The following is a 17,429-nucleotide window of genomic DNA, read 5'->3' on the forward strand; positions in this document are numbered from 1 at the left end:
AGATAGTTACATTTTCGTCAAGGGCTTATATAGTGGAGGGAGAGGAGGGTGTGTTTCATAGTTTATAACCCATGTCTCTTCACAGGGGCGGGCCACTGATTGAGCAGAGCTCTAACTTCATGAAAACCCAAATCTCTCATTTGGAAGCTAAAATTACATGTAATCTTTTCACAAATAGTGTCACATTTCAACAATTAAATTGCACAACAATTCCATGTGAATCTGATAACTAGAATGTGTAGACTTTCCCAGATACAGTTTATGTCGTCCTGTCATCAGTCATAATGTTTCAGATGACAACCGAACTGACATCATATTCATTAAGTACCAACGCATATTTTCAATTGGTTCTATTACCGAAATATGGTTCCTTTCCCCCCACTTGTTTGATGTGCTCAGACTCTCTATGATTAACAAAGGCTATTCAACAGTTCTTCAGTAGAGTCAAGAGAGATAGGGGAGAAAGGTATTTATGGGGGGGGTCATAAACCTTACCCACAGGCTAACATCATGACAGATGTCTTATCTGCATAACATGCTTATGTGATATACTCGTTATTAGAATGTTTCCCTTCGGACTCTGGTGTTGGCAGTTGCACTTCTTCCTTCAGCTGGGGCCCAGTCACCTGGGGCCCAGAGAGGGGAGAGGTCAGGCTTGTCTTTCACATGTCCCTGGTGCTATGCAGAATATCAGAAAGGGAAGAGGACAGGAGAGAACATTGTCTTCATATGTGAATGTGTCTTTACCTATTCTTAAACCATGTGAAGGGATGGTGTAATTAATGGGGAACCAATTCCTTGTCTCCACAATGTCTGTGCGCCAGTCACTCCCTCCTTTGGCATTGGGGGAGGTGTGTGGTAGTGTCTGGAACCATTGTATGTCCTCTCTGATGTTGCACTTATCCTGGGATAGTGTATGACCTAGAGGCTCACTCCCCTCAGTGAGCTTGTCCAGGAGTGGGATAAAGAAGGGGTTTTACTTGAGATGGGAGTATCTGGAGTTGACAATTGATTTATGCCATTGGTCGAGTTTGTATTTTTGTTTTATGAGTACCAGGATTGAGATCGGAACCTCGTCTTAGGGGCCAAACTGAACGATAATATATAGCGAATGCTATCTGGCTACGGGATACTGCTTTCTCATTTATAAAGTCTCACCTTGTGACCCGTTCCAAACATCTGTGGTTTGTTATGTCGACTAGGTGGTTGGATCTTTGCTATAAAAGATCTCAGTAGCCTTTGTGTTGGCGCTCTCAACGGATCATCAGAGATGGTGATTCATCGACCAGCCATCGCTATGGCAAAGCTCTCACTATTAAAGATTTAGTTTAAGTATAACTCTGACTCGTGTGATAAGTTTGTCTCTCCTCATTTGATAGTAAAGAAATGAACCCCCACAGGCTACACACTTCTATCTTGTCTGTTTAGATAAGGTCAAATGTGATGTCAAACATGTATGTATATTTCTTTCCAGAATACCATTCCACTCGGTCAGGGCGGATACTCGGTCAGGGCGGATACTCAAAACTAATTTGACTCGGTCAACCACAATATGTTTTTAAAAAGTGCCACACTTTTACCAGCAGAGCCACACAGGATCTTGAGTGTCTTATGGATGGCTCTACCTCTGTGGCCTGCACAGCTCTACTGCTGCCTAGAAGAAACCAGCTCTGCACCACAAAAACCACACAGAGGCCATGTTTGTAGGCTGTTCAGTAATACTAGATGTGGGTTACTGGACACTCCCTCTAGGTGTGTTATGGGACACTCCCTAGCCTGCGTGTGGGTTTGTGTGCAGCAGTAAAATCTGTGTCTGATTTATATATGCCACAGGATACTATGCCCATAACAGCCAAGGTCCAATACTCCGCTATAGGCCAACAGTCTAAAGGGACTTTCTACTGATGGATACACTGATAGTGTGATTTGCTACAGTAAGATAAAGAGAGGCCTTCTAAAGCATTCAGAGAATGTTGGTGATATGAGACATTAAACCATTTATTTTTTTTTGCTTTAAAAAAAACTGATGTTGCATTCATGCACACTGCATTACAACATGACATCTAGATAAACCTATACCCCATGTTATGCTTTTGCACATTAAAAACACTTGGAGATAAACTATACCATATGGGTAGACAGATGAAAATGCTGTTTTTAGCAGAGTGGATGATTCACATTAATCAGACTATAGAAGAGAAGGTGGTCTAAAAACCTGATGCTGCTGCACAGAGACGTCATGTGTGTCACAAATGACACCCTATCTCCTATGGGTCCTGGTCCAAAATAGTGCACTTCATAGGGTGCCATTTGCAACACAACTTTTAACATTTTAGCTGATGCTCTTATCCAGAACGACTTGCTCAAGGGCACATTGTTGGCTCTGGGATTCAAACCAGCAACCTTTAGGTTACTGGCCTAACGCTCTAACCACTAGGCTACCTGCCTCCCTAGACCTCCCTAAATCAGTTTCCATACCCCCAAGAACATCCTAAGTCAACTTTCCCATGTTGATCTGGGGGAGAGAAAATCCTATTTCATGCTCTCAGCTTGCTGTCTCTTTGCCAGGCCGTCATTGTAAATAAGAATTTGTTCTTCTTAATTGACTCGCCTGGATAAACAAAGTTTAACTCAAACAATTGCCTAGCAACACTCTAGGGCCATATCTTCAGTACTGTACTACAGACCTGGGTTCAAATACTATTTGAAATCATTTAAAATAGTTTATCTCTGCTTGATTGAGCTTACCTGTTGCATTGGAATAAATAGAAAAGTCCCCAAAATACAAAATCTTGCCCATCTTGCACGCCAGGCAGGCTACAGCAAACACATTCAAATATTTAATATGGTATTTGAACCAATTTCTGCTGTACTACATCTCACACACAACTCTCACTTGGGCTCGAAAAAACATACTCCAATGAGGCCCCCACTGCCAAGCCACAACATAACACAAACAGACACAAACAGAAGCACCAAACACGACAGAAACACAAATAGATATATGCATCCCCTCCATGGTGTCACCACTTCCTTCCTCAGAGAAATAAACAAAGAGATAAAGAATAGCAAAAAGAAAAATAGCCATCTAAACTGAGAGTATATAGTGGTAGTAGGTGTCCTGTATGGTGAGTTGTGGTAGTAGGTGTCCTGTATGGTGAGTTGTGGTAGTAGGTGTCCTGTATGGTGGGTTGTGGTAGGAGCTGTCCTGTATGGTGAGTTGTGGTAGTAGGTGTCCTGTATGGTGAGTTGTGGTAGTAGGTGTCCTGTATGGTGAGTTGTGGTAGTAGGTGTCCTGTATGGTGAGTTGTGGTAGTAGGTGTCCTGTATGGTGAGTTGTGGTAGTAGGTGTCCTGTATGGTGAGTTGTGGTAGTAGGTGTCCTGTATGGTGAGTTGTGGTAGGAGCTGTCCTGTATGGTGAGTTGTGGTAGTAGGTGTCCTGTATGGTGAGTTGTGGTAGTAGGTGTCCTGTATGGTGAGTTGTGGTAGTAGGTGTCCTGTATGGTGAGTTGTGGTAGTAGGTGTCCTGTATGGTGAGTTGTGGTAGTAGTTGTCCTGTATGGTGAGTTGTGGTAGTAGGTGTCCTGTATGGTGAGTTGTGGTAGTAGGTGTCCTGTATGGTGAGTTGTGGTAGTAGTTGTCCTGTATGGTGAGTTGTGGTAGTAGGTGTCCTGTATGGTGAGTTGTGGTAAGAGCTGTCCTGTATGGTGAGTTGTGGTAGTAGGTGTCCTGTATGGTGAGTTGTGGTAGTAGGTGTCCTGTATGGTGAGTTGTGGTAGTAGGTGTCCTGTATGGTGAGTTGTGGTAGTAGGTGTCCTGTATGGTGAGCTGTGGTAGTAGGTGTCCTGTATGGTGAGTTGTGGTAGTAGGTGTCCTGTATGGTGAGCTGTGGTAGTAGGTGTCCTGTATGGTGAGTTGTGGTAGTAGGTGTCCTGTATGGTGAGTTGTGGTAGTAGGTGTCCTGTATGGTGAGTTGTGGTAGTAGGTGTCCTGTATGGTGAGGTGTGGTAGGAGCTGTCCTGTATGGTGAGTTGTGGTAGTAGGTGTCCTGTATGGTGAGTTGTGGTAGTAGGTGTCCTGTATGGTGAGTTGTGGTAGTAGGTGTCCTGTATGGTGAGTTGTGGTAGTAGGTGTCCTGTATGGTGAGTTGTGGTAGTAGGTGTCCTGTATGGTGAGTTGTGGTAGTAGGTGTCCTGTATGGTGAGTTGTGGTAGTAGGTGTCCTGTATGGTGGGTTGTGGTAGTAGGTGTCCTGTATGGTGAGTTGTGGTAGTAGGTGTCCTGTATGGTGAGCTGTGGTAGTATGTGTCCTGTATGGTGAGTTGTGGTAGGAGCTGTTGTGAATGGTGGGTTCTGGTAGTAGGTGTCCTGTATGGTGAGTTGTGGTAGTAGGTGTCCTGTATGGTGAGTTGTGGTAGTAGGTGTCCTGTATGGTGAGTTGTGGTTGTAGGTGTCCTGTATGGTTGGCTGTGGTAGGAGCTGTCCTGTATGGTGGGTTCTGGTAGTAGGTGTCCTGTATGGTGAGTTGTGGTAGGAGCTGTTGTGAATGGTGGGTTCTGGTAGTAGGTGTCCTGTATGGTTGGTTGTGGTAGGAGCTGTCCTGTATGGTGGGTTGTGGTAGTAGCTGTCCTGTATGGTGAGTTGTGGTAGTAGGTGTCCTGTATGGTGAGTTGTGGTAGGAGCTGTTGTGAATGGTGAGTTCTGGTAGTAGGTGTCCTGTATGGTTGGTTGTGGTAGTAGCTGTCCTGTATGGTGAGTTGTGGTAGGAGCTGTCCTGTATGGTGAGTTGTGGTAGGAGCTGTCTTTTATGGTGAGTTGTGGTAGTAGCTGTCCTGTATGGTGGGTTGTGGTAGTAGCTGTCCTGTATGGTGAGTTGTGGTAGGAGCTGTCCTGTATGGTGAGTTGTGGTAGGAGCTGTCCTGTATGGTGAGTTCTGGTTGGAGCTGTCTTTTATGGTGAGTTGTGGTAGTAGGTGTCCTGTATGGTGAGTTGTGGTAGTTGTTGTCGTGTATGGTGAGTTGTGGTAGTTGTTGTCGTGTATGGTGAGTTGTGGTAGTTGTTGTCGTGTATGGTGAGTTGTGGTAGTAGCTGTCCTGTATGGTGAGTTGTGGTAGTTGTTGTCATGTATGGTGGGTTGTGGTAGTAGCTGTCGTGTATGGTGAGTTGTGGTAGAAGCTGTCGTGTATGGTGAGTTGTGGTAGTAGCTGTCCTGTATGGTGAGTTGTGGTAGTAGCTGTCCTGTATGGTGAGTTGTGGTAGTTGTTGTCGTGTATGGTGAGTTGTGGTAGTAGCTGTCCTGAATGGTGAGTTGTGGTAGTTGTTGTCGTGTATGGTGGGTTGTGGTAGTAGCTGTCCTGAATGGTGAGTTGTGGTAGTGGGTTGTCGTGTATGGTGGGTTGTGGTAGTAGCTGTCCTGAATGGTGGGTTCTGGTAGTAGCTGTCCTGAATGGTGAGTTGTGGTAGTGGGTTGTCCTGAATGGTGGGTTCTGGTAGTAGCTGTCCTGAATGGTGGGTTCTGGTAGTAGCTGTCCTGAATGGTGAGTTGTGGTAGTGGGTTGTCCTGAATTGTGGGTTCTGGTAGTAGCTGTCCTGAATGGTGAGTTGTGGTAGTTGTTGTCGTGTATGGTGGGTTGTGGAAGGAGTTGAAGGTTACAGGGTTGGAGTGAGTATGTCAGAAGTTCTATAGTGTGCTGTACCTCAGAGTTGAAAGTATCTGGCAGACATTACAGGGTTAGAGTCAGAGTGAGTATTCTGGGTGTTGGTAGGAGCTGTTCTGTACCTCAGAGTTGAAGCGTATCTGGCAGACGTTACAAGAGATGATGGGCCTCTTGGTTTTCACCAGTGGAATGCCGAAGGTATGGTTGATCACCGCCTTCTGCACTGGGTCCATCTGTGTGAGCGAGAGAGAGAGAGAGAGAGAGAGAGAGAGAGAGAGAGAGAGAGAGAGATAGAGAGAGAGAGGATAATCATGAGACAGGGAAATTATGTATAGCTACTGTACATCCCTGTCTAGTCCAGTGACTAGCCCAGTGTCTATCCCAGTGTCTAGTCCTGAGTAGTACTCCAGACCAGTGTTAGAGCAGTGTTCACCTGACCCTAACCTAACCCTGTTCACCTGACCCTTTATAGCCTAACCCTGTATAGCCTAACCCTGTTCACCTAACCCTGTATAGCCTAAACCTGTTCACCTGACCCTGTTCACCTGACCCTGTTAACCTAATCCTGTTCACCTAACCCTGTTCACCTAACCCTGTTCACCTAACCCTGTTCACCTAACCCTGTTCACCTGACCCTGTTCACCTGACCCTGTTCACCAGACCCTGTATAGCCTAACCCTGTTCACCTAACCCTGTATAGCCTAAACATGTTCACCTGACCCTGTTCACCTGACCCTGTTAACCTAATCCTGTTCACCTAACCCTGTTCACCTAACCCTGTTCACCTAACCCTGTTCACCTAACCCTGTTCACCTGACCCTGTTCACCTGACCCTGTTCACCTGACCCTGTTCACCTAACCCTGTTCACCTGACCCTATTCACCTGACCCTGCTCACCTAACCCTGTTCACCTGACCCTGTTCGCCTAACCCTACCATGACCCTGTTAACCTAACCCGGTTAACTTGACCCTTTTAACCTGACCCTGTTCACCTGACCCTGATAACCTAACCCTGCTAACTTGACCCTGTGTGTGTATGTGTGTGTGTGTGTGTGTGTGTGTGTTTGTCTGTGTGCAGCAGCCAAGCAGACCGAAGCATTATTTGACAACTGTTAAAGTACTACAGCTGTCATTACACTCTGTCATACCTGAAAGACTCCATACAGCTCTGAGACTCCAAAAAGCTCTGAAAGACTCCAGAAAGTCCTAAAAGACTCCAAAAGCCCTAAAGGACTCCAAAAGCCCTGAAAGACACCAAAAGCCCTGAAAGACTCCAAAAGCCCTAAAGGACTCCATACTGCCCTGAAAGACTCCAAAAGCCCTAAAGGACTCCAAAAGCCCTGAAAGACTCCAAAAGCCCTGAAAGACTCCAAAAGTCCTAAAAGACTCCAAAAGCCCTAAAGGACTCCAAAAGCCCTGAAAGACACCAAAAGCCCTGAAAGACTCCAAAAGCCCTGAAAGACTCCAAAAGCCCTGAAAGACTCCATACTGCCCTGAAAGACTCCATACTGCCCTGAAAGACTCCAAAAGCCCTGAAAGACTCCATACTGCCCTGAAAGACTCCATACTGCCCTGAAAGACTCCAAAAGCCCTGAAAGACTCCATACTGCCCTGAAAGACTCCATACTGCTCTGAACGACTCCATACTGCCCTGAAAGACTCCAAAAGCCCTGAAAGACTCCATACTGCCCTGAAAGACTCCATACTGCTCTGAAAGACTCCAAAAGGCCCTAAAAGACTCAAAAAGCTCTGAAAGCCTCCAAAAGCAATTGATTCAGCAGGCTACTGGCATTACAACCCTAGCTGAAACACTACTGTAGCTCTGTTGGCATAACTTTTATAGATAACTGTGACACCTTTTGTAAACAGAATATGCGCTCCAAGAATGACGGATTCCATCCAAATCATCTTGGTTCCTGGACCCTGTCCATGCGTTTCAAGGCTGCGTTGAGACAATGACTTAATAGTGACCCAAACCCTGCTCAGATAATCCCCACCATTGTGTTGCTGAGTTATAGTGTTGCTGCAAATGTACATTGTCCCAGGGGTGTTGGCAGTCATAATGTAAGTAACCTAATGTCTGTCCCTCTAACTCCCCCGAATGCCTCTGTCAGTTCTACAGCTATTGTCAGCAGTAATCGTATGCCTCTGAACCTGAGTTATACTGCTAGCCCTAGTATGAAAGCCACTGTGTGAAGTTTACCCTGCAGCTCAAACATAAATATCAGCTCAAACATAAATATCACTGTCATGTTCACTTCTGATAAGCCTCTCAGTAAAGTAATAAAACAATCAAGAATCATAGAAAATAACTAAAAATAGCCCACATTAACCTATGTAGCCTAAGAAACAAGTTTCATGAAATCGATAACATGCTAGTAAGAGATAATATTCATATACTGACAAACAGGTTAACCTTCCTCACCTAAAGTCCATTCTTGAGGGCAGTTGCTGTAGACCACCAAGTGCTAACTGTCAGTATCTGGATAATACTGTATGTGTGAAATGCTTGATCATTTATGTGATATCAACAGAGAGGTATATTTTCTGGGTGATCTAAATACTGACTGGCTTTCATCAAGCTTCCCACTCAAGAAAAAGCTTCAATCTGTAACCAGTGCCTGCAACCTGGTTCAGGTTATCAGGCAACCTACCAGGGTATTTACAAATGTATTTACAGGGTATTTACATTTTTTGTTATTGTCTATCAACAACGACAAGCTTTTCTGGGTCTGGACAACTAGAATGGACAATTATTGGGGATGAAAGCAGATTATATTGACACTCCTATTTGTCAATCCGAGCCTACAGCAAAGTGAGTGTCCTCAGGCCTGGAGAGAAGCAAAGGTCATTCTGCTAAGAATAGCAAAGCACTGTTTACTGGCGCAAACAGCCAACCAATCACCCTGTTACCAACCCTTAGTAAACCTTTGGGAAAAAATGTGTTTGACCAGATACAATGGTATTTCACAGAAAACTATTTAACAACAGACTTTCAGAACACTTATAGGGAAGGGCATTCAACATATATGGAACTTACACAAATGACTGATGATTTGCTGAGATAAATTGCGTTCCCTCTTCATAGAGGCGTGCGTAACAGCTGACTCAACACTATACACGTTGTGGTAGAGTAGTGTGTAATGTGTTGTATTGTAGATATGTTGTGGTAGAGTAGTGTGTAATGTGTTGTATTGTAGATATGTTGTGGTAGAGTAGTGTGTAATGTGTTGTATTGTAGATATGTTGTGGTAGTGTGTAATAATGTGTTGTATTGAAGATATGTTGTGGTAGAGTGTAATAATGTGTTGTATTGTGGATATGTTGTGGTAGTGTGTAATAATGTATTGTAGTGTAGATATGTTGTGGTAGAGTAGTGGGTAATAATGTGTTGTATTGTATGCAGGGCGGCAGGATAGCATAGCGGTTAGAGCGTTGGACTAGTAACTCGAAGGTTGCAGGTTCAAACCCCCGAGCTGACAAGGTATGCTGTCTTTCTGCCCCTGAACAGGCAGTTAACCTATTGGTGGTACCTCCCTGTTTCAGTCTGTTTTCATACAAAATTCAACATCTTTGTAGCAGGTGCATGGTAACAGTTGAATAAGATGAGAGCAGAGAAGAAACCCGCACACTGCTCTTGACAGTGTGCGGGGACAGTTCCTTTATAAGCTTTGCATATTGGCCTATCAGATGGGGTTGGAGTCGAGGGAAATAAGTAAGTGTTACCAAATATAACAATGTGCATTTCAGAAATATAAGTGTGTAAATAAAATGTATTAAACACATTTGTAAAACCACAACGACCCATCAAGCAAGGTTTCGTTGGGTACAGCGCAAGAAATTGAAAATGAGGTTGTGCTTCTCCTTTTCAGTTCGTTATCTTCCGTTTGGTGCCTAACATACACTTCAATGGTTTGAAAGCTATGTGGGCTGGTGCAGCTGCCTTGTGAGGGAATGACCGCACGCAAATTGTTTCAGCTGGGGTGTCCATGAGGATGTTAGGCCTTTAAGGTCCCTCAGCATAAATGGAACTGATTAGCTTTAGCTCCAGGACAACGCTGTGCAGGATAATAAGTCCCTAGTTAAACCACAGTCCCAGACAGACACAGAGACAGGAAATCCACTCAGCCTGTCCTGTGGTCTCTGAACTGAACTGAACGGAACTGAGTCCACAACCCTTATCAGAACCATCATTTATTCTTGGGCTCATATTTAATTGACAGCATTAGCAGATGATACATCGTTGGCGTGGATTTCGACTAAGCAGAGCCAACGGTCTAGTACTTCATTTTGTGCAGCCTACGCTGTAGCATTGGCATGCAACTTCACTGGACAAAATAAAACTTTATTAGACCGTTTTGAATTACATTTCCATTCCTTGACATGTCTTTGTAAAGATCGAGTGTAAAAAAACAAACTCATTTTAGATTGTACATTTAGATGATAACCATACATTTCTTCACATTGTCTTACAGCCAGAGCGAGCCACGTATACAAACTGCTTAAGTTGGCTGGAGAGACGGCCGAGGGGAGAGGCTGAAATGAATACGCTCTTAAGTCAAACAAACAATTTGGAAATCTGCACTGGGATTGTAACCAGGCAACCCAAAATGGGAAAAACTAAACAGATAAGAGGAACAGAGAGAGAAGGCTGAGACAGGGAGCAGAGTGACAGCACAGACCATCTGTAGAGAGAGGAGAGGAGGATCAGGCTCATCCTGACATCTCACATTCTTATCTCTTCTGGTCCTCTTCGCCCCTCTCCTCTTTCTCCCTCCCCCTCTACCCCATTCATCCAATTTCCCAGAACTTATCTCTCATCTCTCCAAGCCTTTTCTGGGTCTGCTGTCCACATGGAAACACACAGGAAGAGAGGATGGATCACGCCCAGTAACGCTGGACTCTGATGACATAGTGTTCCTGGACCTCCAGGAGTATACGACCCCCTGCAGCCAGCTTGGTCATTGGTAAATGCTCTATAACGTGTATTAAAAGAACAGAAACTGCAGCTCTAAACTAGTCCTGTTTCATAGCCATATATCCTGCAAATGAAAACAAACACCACTTCCACCAAATGTTGATCAAATGCATATGTAACCCTCACACATGAACAAAGCTGTCGTGTGTGTGTGTGTGTGTGTGTGTGTGTGTGTGTGTGTGTGTGTGTGTGTGTGTGTGTGTGTGTGTGTGTGTGTGTGTCCAGTTTAATGAGAGCTTAACAGAACAGTACTGGGGGGTTGAGTCACTGAGTCCAGGCCAGTATTTTGGGTGGTGCTCCACCTCTCTTCACTACGTCTGGGTGGAGGTACAGTCAAACAGTGCTCAAGCCAACAGGTACTTCTCAGTCACTGCTCCACTGCCCTCTGATCTCCAGTAAAACGTTTGTCCAGAAAGAGAGTGGTTTCCAGGTGTTTGATGACAATCCATTTGCTCCGTTCCGGCCATTATTATGAGCCGTCCTCCCCTCAGCAGCCTCCACTGACGAGCACACACACACACACACACCATAAAGGGGCATCATTCACTCACTCAGACACAGTACAAGTCAACAGTCCAACACACCTCTCTTCTCCTAATAGTGTGTTTTAAAGGGACAATTAGCAGTATAAATTAATGATATGTAGCAATTCATTCTTAACTTATAAATGCCTCATGAGCTTAGTTGAATTGTTGTACCCCATCAGAACCCAAAATAGAAGCTTGTTTTACTCCAATGTTTGTAAACAAAGTAAATGTAAACAAACACTGTACAGCCTCAAAACATGGTCAAAACTATAATGTTGATATCATGAATGGTCAGTCCATGCATCCATAGCTCTGTCTATGAATTTGAGAGTGGTTACATTTCTCCCTCCTCATCCCTCATGTTTTTACTGAAACTGTGACACTGAGTGAGCTTTGTTATTGTTTCAACTGCTGATTGGTCATTCAACAGAAAACAGAATCACAACAATGTCTGTAAAACAGCCCAAACACCGGCATACCACACATCTCTCAAACACACAGCCCAGACAGCGGCATACCACACATCTCTCAAACACACAGCCCAGACATTAAAATACCACACATCTCTCAAACACACAGCCCAGACTGCAGCATACCACACATCTCTCAAACAAACAGCCCAGACATTAACATACCACACATCTCTCAAACACACAGCACTAAACAACTGCATACCACACATCTCTCAAACACACAGCACTAAACAACTGCATACCACACCTCTCAAACAAACAGCACTAAACAACTGCATACCACACCTCTCAAACACACAGCACTAAACAACTGCATACCACACATATCTCAAACACACAGCACTAAACAACTGCATACCACACCTCTCAAACACACAGCACTAAACAACTGCATACCACACCTCTCAAACACACAGCACTAAACAACTGCATGCACCACCTCTCAAACACACAGCACTAAACAACTGCATACCACACCTCTCAAACACACAGCACTAAACAACTGCATACCACACCTCTCAAACACACAGCACTAAACAACTGCATGCACCACCTCTCAAACACACAGCACTAAACAACTGCATACCACACCTCTCAAACACACAGCACTAAACAACTGCATACCACACCTCTCAAACACACAGCACTAAACAACTGCATACCACACCTCTCAAACACACAGCACTAAACAACTGCATGCACCACCTCTCAAACACACAGCACTAAACAACTGCATGCACCACCTCTCAAACACACAGCACTAAACAACTGCATGCACCACCTCTCAAACACACAGCACTAAACAACTGCATGCACCACAATAAAAGCCAAGGTTTTTTCTCACTTTTCTCTCTCGCTGTGTTTCTTTCTCATCTTCCTTCCCTCTATCTCTCTCTCTCCACTTATTTTCTTTCTCTCTTTCTCTCTCTTTCTCATCTTCCTTCCCTCTATCTCTCTCTCCACTTCTTTTCTTTCTCTCTTTCTCTCTCTTTCTCATCTTCCTTCCCCCTATCTCTCTCTCTCTGTGTGCGTTTATCATTGCCGTGAAAGATGAAATGTTTCAGCTGTGACGCTAAACATACATTCCAACTATACACTGCTCTGTTTCATGCTGTGACAAGAGGAGCAACAACTCCACCATGCCAGACGAAACATCCTTTGAAGCCCAACGTGTTTGTGTGTGTTTGCATGTGTGCCCGCCGGCGTGCAAGCGTGTGTGTGTGTGTGTGCATGCGTGTGTGTACCGAAGTTTCTGCTTTTGAGTCCTGCCCAGGCTTAGAGTATCTCAACATGAAATCACTTGCCTCTGTCCCATATCTCTCTGTATTCAACACTACTGCTGCTTCTGGTTCTATACTCACCCTCTTCTCCTGGTCTGAGTCGGATGGATCTTTAAGCTGCATGCTTCCAGAGACACACTGAGGGAGTGTGTCTCTGTCTCTTCACTCTGGTATAAACTCAGTAGTTAATGTATCTAGTGGTGCTTTCCATCCATCTCTCTCTTTTCTTCCTCTCTGTCTTTAATCCTTCTGTCTTGTTGCCATAAGGAACATCTCTGTCCTTTCTCTACTGACACATCACCTAGCTAGCAAGTGTCTGTCTCATATACTCCCCTCTCTCTCTCTCTCTCTCTCTCTCTCTCTCTCTCTCTCTCCATCACATGCAAACTCAAAAATTACACACATCAGAACTCATTCCACTTAAAGTGCTAAATCATAGTCTGTTTCAGGGTCCTTCGGGGAAATATTCATCAGGAGGTCTCAGAAGAGGGGCAGGATTATATGTACCATGTGAGATTAGACCTTCCACAGTTTAGACAGATATAGAGAGCACCTGAGGCTCTAGTATTAGAGAAAGTAGTTTGAAGGGAGAGGGAGAGAGAGGGAGGGACAGAGAGAAAGCGAGAGAGAGATAGAGGGAGGGACATAGAGAGAGCGAGAAAGAGAGAGGAACATAGAGAGGGGGAGAGAGAGAGAGAGAGAGAGAGAGAGGGATGGACAGAGAGAGAGAGAGAGAGAGAGAGGGAGGCACATAGAGAGAGAGAGGGAGGCACATAGAGAGAGGGAGGGACATAGAGAGAGGGATGGACAGAGAGAGAGAGAGAGAGACAGAGAGAAAGAGGGACAGAGAGAGAGAGGGACAGAGAGAGGGACAGAGAGAGAGAGAGATAGAGAGGGAGGGAGGGACAGAGAGAAGGAGAGACGGGGGAGGGACAGAGAGAAAGAGAGCGAGAGAGAGGGAGGGACAGAGAGAGAGAGAGAGAGAGAGAGGGGAGGGACAGAGAGAGAGAGGGGGGGTCAGAGAGAGAGAGAGAGAGAGAGAGAGGGACAGAGAGAGATTTAGAGAGGGAGGGATAGAGGGAGAGAGAGAGAGGGGGAGGGAGGGACAGAGAGAGATTTAGAGAGGGAGGGACAGAGGGAGAGAGAGAGAGAGGGAGGGAGAGGGAGGGAGGGACAGCGAGAGATATAGAGAGGGAGGGACAGAGAGAGAGAGAAAGAGAGAGAGATAGAGAGAGAGAGACAGGGGGAAAGATAGAGAGGGAGGGACAGAGAGAGAGAGAGAGGGGGGGACAAAGAGAGAGATAGATAGAGAGACGGGGGAGGGACAGAGAGAAAGAGAGAGAGAGAGAGAGAGAGAGAGAGAGAGAGACATATATAGAGAGAGAGACAGAGGGAGAGATAGAGAGGGAGGGACAGAGAGAGCAAGACAGAGAGAGAGAGGAGGTGCAGGTGGGGGCTACAGCAGGTAAGATTCAACAAGTCTGCACATGGCTCTTATGATCAGACAGCTTTGTTGTAAATTCCTGAATCTGCCGCCTGAGCGAGACGTGTGTGTGTGTGTGTGTGTGCGTGCTTGCGTGCGTGGGCCACCTACCTACCTCAGCCTTTAACCTAGTACCACCAGTAGCTGCTGATAAATGATGCAGTGTCTCAAGGCACACTGGGCCAGACAGGCACACAGCCAGGTGTAGAACAAATCACATTGTAGAGGCATTCAAGTTACAGGTCATTGGGAGAAGACAGTCAGGCAGACCATTTAATATTAGAGGCTATGAAAAATTATTTTTTTATTTAGCCTTCAGCTATCTCCTCAGACATATTGAGATCCTGCTTAATTTAAGTTACCAGCACAAAGAGCAATAAAAATACATAAAATCAAATTGTCTTTGTCACATGCACCGAATACAACACCTTACCATGAAAGACTCATCTACAAGCCCTTTACCAACCATGCAGTTTTAAGAAAATAGAGTTAAGAATAGATTTAATAAATAAAATAAAACGTTTAAAATAGAATAAAAGTAAGACAATAAAATAACAATAATTAGGGTATATATACGGGGGGGCTGGTCAATGCAAATAGTCTGGGTGGCCATTTGATTATATACCTGCTTATGTAGTAAACCACCTACAGGCTACTGTACCATCACTGAAAGGCTTAAGATTTGGTATCTCTCTCTCCCTAAATGTGACGGTATCTCTCAACTCTCAAAGTAACCACTAAAACGAATTTACTACTAACTAATGTCGTGCTTTTAGTTTTGATGCTTTTAGTCATGCAGAGATTGGGGACATTGCCCTGTGCAGGGTGCCGTCTTTCTGATGAGAAGTTAAACAGGTGTCCTGACTCTCTGTGGTCACTAAAGATCCCATGGCACTTATCATCAGAGTAGGGTGTTAACCCTGGTGTCCTGGCTAAATTCCTAATCTGACCCTCATACCATCATGGCCACCTAATCATCCCCGGCTTCCAATTGGCTCCTTCATCCCCCTGCTCTCCCCTGTCCCCAGGTTTTTGTTGTAAATGAGAATGTGTTCTCAGTCAACTTACCTGGTTAAATAAATAAAACAGGCTTAAACGTTAGCCAGCTATGACGACAACGGACAGTCACCAAGGATCGTTTTTAAAGGTCAACGACATGATTGTTTAATTAATATGGTTGAACTGTCATTGAGAAAAATATATAATGACCACAACAAACTATTTTCTACAGATCTCCTTTCACTGCGCAAGAAAACATCTCTCTCTCTCTCTCTCTCTCTCCATTGATCCTATATGTACTGTTGTGCTATAATGGGCTATATGTATTGTTGTGCTATAATGGGCTATATGTATTGTTGTGCTATAATGGGCTATATGTACTGTTGTGCTATAATGGGCTATATGTATTGTTGTGCTATAATGGGCTATATGTATTGTTGTGCTATAATGGGCTATATGTACTGTTGTGCTATAATGGGCTATATGTATTGTTGTGCTATAATGGGCTATATGTATTGTTGTGCTATAATGGGCTATATGTATTGTTGTGCTATAATGGGGTATATGTACTGTTGTGCTATAATGGGCTATATGTATTGTTGTGCTATAATGGGCTATATGTATTGTTGTGCTATAATGGGCTATATGTACTGTTGTGCTATAATGGGCTATATGTACTGTTGTGCTATAATGGGCTATATGTACTGTTGTGCTATAATGGGCTATATGTATGTACAGGCCAAGACGGCCCCTTTCATATGCAACTAGAAGCCTCTATGGCAGAAGTAACAACACATGTATTGCACTGCCACTACCAAAACAGTTCAACAACTTCTAGCCAACATTCTAGACCCCACAGACTCCCCTCCCACCGGTTCCAAATAAAATACCTGTCCGAGCGAATCCTCACTGTCACTGTCTGTCACTCAGCACTCAATTGTCTTTAGGTGCACACAATAGACTAGTCTGTTTTTTAATGGTCCCTAATATGTAGTTGGTAAGGTTAAGTTGTCCTCTCCCAGCCTCTGCAACATCACCATCTACTGGTCAGCAGCAGTTAAAACTACCTGACTCTGAGTGCCAACCAACAGTATGCAGGCGTCAAGATCCCACTGGAAAAATATAGATATCCACCGTGCTAAATAGGAGTACTGGGAACTGATAGTTAGCAGGGTGTTTCACAGTCCTGAGCCGCATGGAGCCAAACTGAACTGACCAGGCCTGTGAGATGTAAATATCTATGTTGCTATGCTATGTCGCAACACTATACTATGTTGCTATGTCCCAACACTATACTATGTTGCTATGCTATGTCCCAACACTATACTATGTTGCTATGTCCCAACACTATACTATGTTGCTATGTCCCAACACTATACTATGTTGCTATGTCCCAACACTATTCTATGTTGCTATGCTATGTCCCAACACTATACTATGTCGCTATGTCCCAACACTATACTATGTTGCTATGTCCCAACACAATACTATGTTGCTATACTATATACCAACACTATGCTATGTTGCTATTCTATGTCCCAACACTATACGATGTTGCTATTCTATGTGCCAACACAATGCTATGTTGATATGCTATATCACAACACTATATTATGTTGCTGTTCATATCCCAACACTATACTATGTTGCTATGCTACGTCCCAAGACTATATTATGTTGCTATTCTATATCCCAACACTATACTATGTTGCTAAGTGCTAACACTATATTATGTTGCTATGCTATGTCCCAGCACTATACTATGTTGCTATGCTTTGTCCCAACACTATACTATGTTGTTATGCTATGTGCTAACACTATACTTTGTTGCTATGCTATATCCCAACACTATACTATGTTGCTAAGTGCTAACACTATACTATGTTGCTATGTTACGTCCCAACACTACACTATGTTGCTAAGTGGTAACACTATGCTATGTTGCTATGCTACGTCCCAACACTATACTATGTTGCTATGCTACGTCCCAACACTACACTATGTTGCTAAGTGGTAACACAATACTATGTTG

At 44.2% G+C, this 17,429-nt stretch overlaps 1 protein-coding gene across 3 annotated transcripts in view; it reads right to left on the reverse strand.

The window, feature by feature from the left end:
* The window catches only part of LOC110531240 (zinc finger protein 385A-like), a 148,142-nt gene that overhangs the window by 34,967 nt on the left and 95,746 nt on the right, over window positions 1-17,429 (reverse strand). Inside the window, exons 1-2 of one of the 3 annotated variants that reach the window (XM_090185230.1) lie at window positions 12,997-13,356; window positions 5,780-5,890 (exon numbers count right to left, since the gene is read on the reverse strand). In XM_090185230.1, coding sequence (XP_090041356.1) covers window positions 5,780-5,890; window positions 12,997-13,038 — 153 coding nt within the window. In that variant the 5' untranslated portion in view covers window positions 13,039-13,356. Of the gene's footprint in view, window positions 1-5,779; window positions 5,891-12,479; window positions 12,658-12,996; window positions 13,357-17,429 lie in introns of those variants that run through there. The other 2 variants (XM_090185229.1, XM_036988730.2) reach the window with 2 other exon arrangements.

The sequence above is a fragment of the Oncorhynchus mykiss genome, chromosome 9 (genome assembly GCF_057628025.1).
Source record: "Oncorhynchus mykiss isolate SJ-2025 chromosome 9, ASM5762802v1, whole genome shotgun sequence".
NCBI classification, from domain to species: Eukaryota; Metazoa; Chordata; class Actinopteri; order Salmoniformes; family Salmonidae; genus Oncorhynchus; species Oncorhynchus mykiss.